We start from the raw sequence: 8,800 nt of genomic DNA, 5'->3' as shown, positions 1-8,800 counted from the left end.
GGGTCTTCAAGGGATGGTGTCCCCCATTTCTGTTGCCTGTGCAGGGAAGAAAAGTTAAAAAGGCAGTGGGTTAAAAGCTCTGGTTTAAAAGTTAAAAAGCCATGAGCTCAGAAATGGGGCAGAAATGGGGAGCAGTGGGGTGCTAATCAGCTTTGTCTGCTCTTAACAATCACGTGTGGTTGGTGTGATTTACCAAATACTGACAGAGCACCAAAATAGGGCTTTTCTTGATATTTCCAGGATGACTACATTGGAAGACAGTAATGGAATCTTATTCTGGCCCAATCTGCACATCTGGCAAGTTTGGCTAAGCATCTGTATGTTCAGTGTATCTTCAAGCCAAACACCTCACTTTTAACGTTTTAATCCGTTCTCTTAAAACAAACAAGAACCAAAAAACCCCCGAAACCTTTTCCACCACTTGTGGGGCTGAAATCGGAGGTACAAATGGCTGTTGTGTAGGAGTAGCTGCAAGCGTGCTGAGAGATATGCAAAATATTTATAGCGACTCCTGAGTATCCAAGCAATTCTGCTTTTTAAAGACCTGCCAAAGTTTGTGAACCTTTCAGGTAGGCTTGAGCCAAGTTTAGACTAAATCTGAGCCGAATGCAGTTTGCCAGAAAGGAATTTATGGCTTTGGCTTTGGGTAGAAGCTGCAAGATTCAGCATGGTCTCGGAATATCTGGCTCTGCATAAAGAGAAACCTGGCAGTTTAGACCAAGTTTCAGGTGTTACGTTAATATTAGGAAAATGTAGTCATAATGCTGAAAGCACACTATTTTTGTCATTGTTATAGAATACACCCATAACCTCTTTATCTGTGGAATTATAACTTTACAAGAAAAGAAAACACTCAAAATAACCCTATCTTAGTGCAAACCTGTATATTCTTAATTTAGAGATAGCTATGTGAATGATAACTTTTCTTAATTCCATTTTTATGGTGGTTTCTGCATGTATGGGTATGGGTATGGGTATGGGTGTGGGTGTGGGTATGGGTATGGGGTGGCAGTTTGTTTCAACAAGTGTTCTTATGATGTTGCCTACCGAGATGGCATTAGTTTTGCAGTCCTCAGTTGCATTCATTGTTGTCTTTCTCATTTGGTGTGAATTTTTAGGACTTCAGCTGTAACTGACACAAATCTTTTCCGACACAGCAAAATGGAGAGTAAATACCTGCGGGAGCAAATTGCAGATAAGCGGTAAATGTTCCCAATAGAAGCTGTGATAAGAGAAATGGTATGGTTGATAAGAATTATAATAGCTTCATCAAACCTGGTGCTTAACGGTAAATAAACAGTCAAACCCTTGATGATACACAGCAGGTCCAAAGTCAATTTATTAAGTGTAATCACCAGTTGGCAGGGTTGCACTGCTAAGGACATGGCTTTTACAACAGTCACTTTGAATGCTAAGAAAAAGAGTGAGCTCTAAACAGAAGGATCTGATTTACATTTCAAAGGTTAATATTTCTGGAGAGCTGTGAGTGGGAGATGCTAAGTGATGGCTTAGGATGTAGCTATCGTGTGACTGAGATCATACTTCTGTCATGATGACACCAATAAAAGATCTTCAAGCTGTTCTCAAAGAAAAATATGGTTGAAGAAGATAGAAATAAAATGTACGTTAAAGACTGCTTTTTGGTATCTAGACATGCACAAAAATGCTGTGCCTGCAATTTATCATAATTATCTCTGAAAACAAGGAAACTTGCAGAAGGAAATAGAGAGTTATATATGTATTATGTGTGTCACTTGGTTAGCATTATTAATGCTATTGTGCATATAAATGTTCTGTTCCATGGCTAATTTTTCTTTCAAAAATTACTAGGAAAGAAAACAATATCAAATCTATATCATGCACTGTACAATGGCCCCAATTATAATAATTTCCTGAATATGATTCTTTTAAGATTTTGAGTCATTTTTTGCTGGTGCATACACTAGCTTCTTGAGCATGGTGAAACATGCAGATTATCTGGATTAATCGGGCCAGTAATTTTCCCCAAAGCAGTAGGCACTTGTTATGTAAATCAGTGTTAATCCACAGCAGGCTTTGACTGGCCACCGATGGAAAACTACGTGAGAAAGGAGAAGTCCGCAGCATAAGAACTTCCAGCAAATTAACAAAATCCCCAGGGAAGTTCACAGGAAGTTGGCCAAGGCATTGAGGTGCACAGGGCTCATCCAAGACACGGCCACCAGGACTGGCAGCAACATCCCTGGCCATCGGCAACCAACCAGGAAGGACAGCGTGGCCATTAAACTGGCAAGAAAAGGACTTTGGGAGGCCAGGAGTAAATCAGCGTAGTCCAGACAGGGAATAAGATTGAATCTTACCCTGATGAGATTAAAAAAAACCTGGAACTAACCAAAGCATGCAGAAATTCCTCTACGGTGACTACAGACAGCTCGCCTCAAAAGCTGATCAGAGTAAAGACAACTTTTGGTCCCTGCTATACCTAAAAGATGTGGGCAGGTTGAAAAGGGTCCAGAGAAGGGTGATGAGGATGCTCAGAGGACTGGAAGAGCTGCCCTGTAGAGAAAGGCAGAGAAAACTGAGCCTGTTTAGCTTTGGGAAGAGAAGGCTTAAGGGGGACCTTATCAATGTACCAGGACATAAAGGGTGGCACCAAGAGGATGGAGACTCCCTTTTCACAAGGAGTCCTATGGAAAACACGAGGGGTAATGGACACAGGTTGCTTCTGGAGAGGTTCCCATTGAGCTCCAGGAGGAATTTGTGTACCATGAGATCAACCAGACATTGGTATAATCTATCAATGAGATGTTGGAACAATCTCCCAGGGGGAGTGGTAAATTCCCCTACTCTGGTCAGTTTGAAGAGTCAGCTTCACAGGGTACTGACTCATTTCATTTAAACTGTACTTTTACCTTGAGAGGTTGGACTGGATGATCCTTGTGGTCCCTTCCAACCTGGGATTCTATGATTCTACGACTCTATAACTCTTCTGTCGGCAGAAGCACCTGTTTGTGTGATTTCTTGGGTTTTTTTATCAATCAACACCAGTAAATGTTTAACTTTAAAAATAATAGTGATGTTGTAGCTGGTGATCTAAGGATCAGAATGATCCAGCTCTGGACACAAAGGTCTTTCTGTGGTCTAACACAAGCTGCTATCTTTCTTCACAAGCTTTGATGCCACTTAAAATATTATCTTTTGAAAAAAAACAAGTTTTAGTGATACTGTCACATCATGATAGTTTTAAAAAAAAAAATCGAAATTAAAATAGGCACTCAAAGAGTGCCTCTGTAGAGTGCACTGAATTTTTGTTAGTGCTGATGCATACCCTGAAACAGGTCGAGGAACTGTTCAAATGGAGTGTTAAAATTATTTTTCTTTACCAGAAGTCCTGCAAAGATAGTTTAGCTTTATAAATAGAAATACTGTGCCTCTAAAACAGATGACATTATCTGAATCCACTTCTCCTTGGAAAAACAGGTTTTGCAGTTTCAAGGTAGGGTAACTCAGGCATGGATAAAAACAGTTGTGTGAGAATTATGATGCATATTAATATTTCTTTAAAAATATAATGCCTTGATGGTTTATGTTTATTAGAGCAGTAAAATTATTTTATTTTACAAGACCATTTTAAAATTATGGAATACAATAGGCACTTGGTTTTCTCTCCGTGTGTATGAAGGAGATGATGAAGAGGTTTGTTGATGGCCTACAGCCTGTTGTATACTTTCCCATTACTATTAGTAATTAGTTATCTCAATTTCCAAATGTAGACCTTCTGTGGTGTCCGCACAGTGAGTCGTAACATGCAGAATTAGACGATAAAGAGACAGAGACAAGTGTTGAATGTGCAGTGAGGGCTTTCTGTGCTGTATATGTGGATATGGCTTTTCTATGGGTCAGTCACTAGGTTTGCATGTGATCTTATGAAATGTAAAACGCATTCTGTCCTATTATTGACAGCTTTAATTTGCTATCTTCCTGCAGCTGTCAATCCACAGTAAAAATTCATCGAGCTGTTGCATACGAGTATCCCCTTCACACCCCTGCATGCACACAAATTAGAAAATTAGCTAGGAAAACCTCCCTTCTTCTCCTATAGCAAACAGTGTCTTTTTGGTTCCACTGCTTAATTACCTCACATTAAATATGTTTTCCTTATACCCAGTTGGAAACTCCCCTGTTTCAACTTAGGACCAGCGTCTATCATTCTCCTGCCATGCCCCTCTGTCTTTTAAGTAACCACCTCTTGTGTATTGGAGAGCTAACAGCAGTTAATGAATATTATATTAATATTATTATATCTTCACTCTAGAAAGCCCAGTTCCCTCAGCCTGTGCTCAAAGAGCATGTGCTGGAGTCCCTGGCTATCTTGGTGGCCCTCCACCCCCATTTTCGGGACAGCCTAATTGTCTGCTTGAAGTAGTTCTCGCCTTCCTCCACTGGAGACACATTAGTAATGCTTTTTCCTCTTATCTTTTACTGTGATATTGTATTAATACAGCTATCATAAAGTAACCATAAATGATGCAGGGTTAAGTGTTTTGTAAGTAGCCCTGTGGGCTCAGTGCACAGAAGTTATGTAGTATGGCAATTAAATCCTCTGAAGTCCTTGTTCTTTAGCATACTTGTTCAACCTGCTTCCCCAGAGCCCAGATAAGCTCTCAGGTTTGCAATCAATCCTTTCTGTCTGAGACCAAATAATTTCTTTTGGGGCCTCCCTGTACGTGCTCATGGGCTGAGGAGAATGACTCTGAATTTGTGTGCAACAGCAGAGGACATAGGTACTGAGCTGAGGTTTTGAAGTTTGAGGTTTGGGGGTTAGGTTGGGTGTTTTTTCATGAAATCTTCTTAAGAGTACAAAAATAATATTTGCCATGGTTTTAATTGTCATTGCCTGTGTTACCAATATCCATACCCAGACCTACCTTGTTTCTATCGCTTTGGAGTGTGTGGGTTCCTCTGAGCATCTTGCCGGTCTGATTGACCTGTTGTCAGAACTTGGCTGTTCTCTGTATTTCATAGGTGATCCAACTGACTGTATGTCTCTGAAAAAGTGGTGACAACTTGCCTGAATTTGTTCATGGAATAAACACAGTGAAACATATATTACAATGACAACTGCCTTATCTTCACAGTACTCTAAGACTATTTTTACAGTGCTTAAGGTTGAAGCGAAAAAGAACCTAGTAAGTGTCAAAAGTGTGGTGAAGGACAACTCAGTTCTCAAATGAGTGCTTTGAAATAACCCACTGAGATTGCACTGACATAACCAACGTGTCTGCATCCTGCTCAGGCTCTCAAAGCAAACAGCCTGGTAGCTGCTGGGGATAAAATAATTATGGATCAATACAGCCTGATCCATGGCACCTCCATGTGCATGATCATTGAAACTCAGTCTTGTTTGGGCAGGACCATTTGCCTTGTTTTGATTTTCAAAATTCAGTTGTGATGGTTTCCAATAGAGACATGATGTAGTGAGAATAAGACCGCAAACCCCTTTATGATATTTCAAAGAAAACCACAGCGATCACACATGGGGACTCACCTCTACAGAGTATACCTTCTTAAGACTCTAGATTTGGGTAGGAATATGGGTCAAAGGAGGAGCCATCCATTTCCCAGCTGAGCAAGAAACCTTCTACCAAGCAACACAGTTCATGTGTAAACTTATAACCAAGGGGCGTTGGGGTCTGTTGGGTATAAGATTCTGTTTTAAGACAATGCCATAATATTTCACAAGAGTAAGAGAAGTAAAACTCATTATTTTTATTTATGTTAGCTAACTCAGCCTGTGGCTCCTCGGGTCCTCAGACAAATAACCTCCCTGCATCCATGTGCTCATTATGGAAGGACCCAGAGGAGCTGTCTCATCACCCATCTGCATCAACACATGGGTGATCTCCGAATTGCATGTACCAAAGCTCCTTCTCAACCTCGAGAAGCAGCAGGAGTGTGGTGCATCTCAAGGGTCTGCGTCTCTGGATGACAGCAAGGAGCAGAAGAAGTGTCAGCAGTGAGGATTGGCAGTGAGGATGCTTTGGGCGTCAAAGTGCCTTTCTGTGGGTTTTTGGTAGAACAATAGTTGCTCAGAAACAGCACTGTTTGAAACAGGGAGTTAAATCAGGACATCAGGCCGAGTTAAGGAGATAATTGTGGCACTTCATTCCCTGTTTATTTGTTGTAGAAAAGCGAGTGTCTGCACTTGGGGCTGCACAGGAGAGCGACAGAGCATGGGCCATGCATAGCAGTGCTTTATGTCCCTGCAGTTTGGAATCATGGGCATGTGCAGCATTTACAGCTGATGGGTTTTCTTGAAAAGTACAAAACCTTATGAAATATGTGTGCGACTTTTGTGGCTGGGACCTCAGAGACCGAAATGCCAGAGGCTCTGAATTCAGTGTCGTCACTGCTATCTCTTGTTCTTGGGCTTTTTATCTTTTTTAAATCCACTAAATGAAATAAAAGAAATCCGTTTTCTGGTCCCACTATGCTTGACCTACATCCTTGCATTTGTTTATAGAATGAAAGGACATTTTGGTTCCTTTTTAGTGTGTCTTAAGTGCAACATGTGTTTGCGTCAGTTTTTTGGTATGTATTTACTCACATTTATCACAGAGAAATTTCCTCTCAGTTAACTGCTCTGAGTCCTTGTTACAAAAAACAATAATCTGGAAAAGTCAAAAACTGTTTTCTCAAAATAGTTGTTTTTAATACTTTTGTTTGCCAGTTTGCTGTTAAAAAATGCATACATGGAGCTGTATTGCTTTATAGCAGCTGTATGAGGGTATTTCCAGTGTTTGACCAGCGAGATTGAAATCCCATTCAATCTCATTAACTTCTTTACGTGTCACTTTGGACCAGACAGTCTTGTTGTATAGTTCTGGCATTAAAAATTATGACTCTGTGGATCATGAGGTGCTGCTGCCTGTTTTATAGGGATGGAAATTAATATATATCTTGGATATTTGCAGTGTCCGTGTATTTTCAAAATTCCTTCCATTAGGAATGGAATCCCAAATATAATTAAATGAAACTCGTTATTTATTTATTATCCCAGTTATTATTTTCATGCCAATGGGTACCTTTCCAATAAATTATTATGTTTAGTACAGTTGGCTTGTAAGGAGAACAATGTAAAATACAGAAACCAATTGAAATGTAATGGTATTGCAGCAATTAGGAAGAATCCAGAAGTCTTCTTTCTGCACTCTTTTGGTTAACCCCTTCTTCAGTAGTTATTGAACAGGTTGACTTATCAACTGAAATTGATTATTTTGGCTTAAGAATCAGAGAAAGAAAAAGTCAGATTTCATATTCAGAAGTTCAATCACTGGATTTCTTTGCAAACAAAAGTCATGGCTGTAATACTTTTCTTGGCTAAGTCTAAAGGTCAGAATTAGCAAGTTTTAAAGAAAAACTGCAGAGGCATACAGCAGAGCCTTTGTAGGAATCACTAATGAAAGACAGTGCTGAATTAGTGGGTATCATGGAGAATCTCATTTATAGTCACAACTTGCTATCTGTGACGGCAGCAGAGCGATTTGCACGAGATTGAAATTGGGGCAAGAATGCCCAGAGCCAGCAGGTCAGTGGGGAAATAAAGAATTGTGGCTAGGGGCCAGCAACCAAATCCCATTGTAAAGGCAGCCCTTAACCACAGTTTCACTATTATGACAACTGTGAAACGGGGGTTGGTTTTGTTGTCGTTGGGATCTTGGCTTTGCTTTGCAGCTGTGTGTGTTCAATCAAATAATCATTTGCACTGACTCTTTTGGGTTGCTTTTTCTTTTTTTTTTCTTTTGTGTGTGTGTGTGTGTGTGTGTGTGTGTGTGTGTGTGTGTTTAGCTGGAGGCCTCAGGATATGAACTAACTTTAACTTCCCTATCTCTGATGGGCAATGGCATTGTCTCTTATTTTCCATAGAAACTGGCTGCTCTGAGGCACGGAGTGCTGGTGTAAGGAAGGGCATGTAGGACCTACAGTATGTAGGACCTATAGCACGTAGGACCTTCAGCATATAGAACCTTGCCATGACCGCATTCAGCCCCTTATTTGAGCATTTCACACACTGATGCTTGTCTTCTCTCTCTGTTTCAGGGTCTCTATGTCTTTGTGGTGTATTTTATCCTGCACAACCAACTCTGCTGTCCTGTGAAGGCGAGTTACACTGTGGACATGAATGGGCACACGACGCCGGGATCGGCTTTTTTCACACATGGCAGTGGTCTGCCGGCTGCGGGTGGAGAAATCAGCAAGTCCACCCAGAACCTCATCAGCGCCATGGAAGAGGTAACAGCGCTCTACAGTCATTACCTTGTGTCTCAAAATTGTACCTGGAGATTGAAGTGGCAGTACTGAAGTGGAATACACAGGAATTAGATGCTAATTTTTATAGGTTGGCTTTGGTGAGAGGAGATTATTTTTTTTTAATCATAAAAGTTGTTATTTTTATCCATGGTGATATTCTTGGAACTTACAATTCCCTGGTAACATCCCATCTAGAGGATTTCTCCTTTTCTACTTGAGTCTTCAGATTGTTAATAGAGGCTGGTTAAAGTGTTGTCAAAAGAAGGTCATGAGAAACCAAAATATCAGACTAATTCTTTCAGTTTACTACAGGTCTCAGATGAGTTTTAAGTTTGTAATTTTCCAAAGTCATGCTGTGCAAACTTTCTGGAAGTTGTGGGAAATTTAAGGAAATTATGGGAAATTTAAGGAAATTGTGGGAAATTTAAGGGAAGGAAATTTAGGGAAGGGAAGGAAATTTAGGGAAGGGAAGGGAAGGGAAGGGAAGGGAAGGGGAGGGATGGGAAGGGAA

At 40.5% G+C, this 8,800-nt stretch overlaps 1 protein-coding gene across 1 annotated transcript in view; it reads left to right on the top strand.

Annotated features, from left to right (window-relative positions):
* Window positions 1-8,082: 8,082 nt before the first annotated feature.
* Window positions 8,083-8,800, top strand: part of LOC104539057 (G-protein coupled receptor 98-like) — a 12,130-nt gene continuing 11,412 nt past the window's right edge. The window contains exon 1 of the mRNA XM_010182484.1: window positions 8,083-8,271. Coding sequence (XP_010180786.1) covers window positions 8,158-8,271 — 114 coding nt within the window. The 5' untranslated portion in view covers window positions 8,083-8,157. The remainder of the gene's footprint in view (window positions 8,272-8,800) is intronic.

The sequence above is a fragment of the Mesitornis unicolor genome, unplaced genomic scaffold, assembly GCF_000695765.1.
Source record: "Mesitornis unicolor isolate BGI_N332 unplaced genomic scaffold, ASM69576v1 scaffold27494, whole genome shotgun sequence".
NCBI classification, from domain to species: Eukaryota; Metazoa; Chordata; class Aves; order Mesitornithiformes; family Mesitornithidae; genus Mesitornis; species Mesitornis unicolor.
Note: the sequence above shows the minus strand (reverse complement) of the source record. Positions and strands in the feature narration are given on the sequence as shown.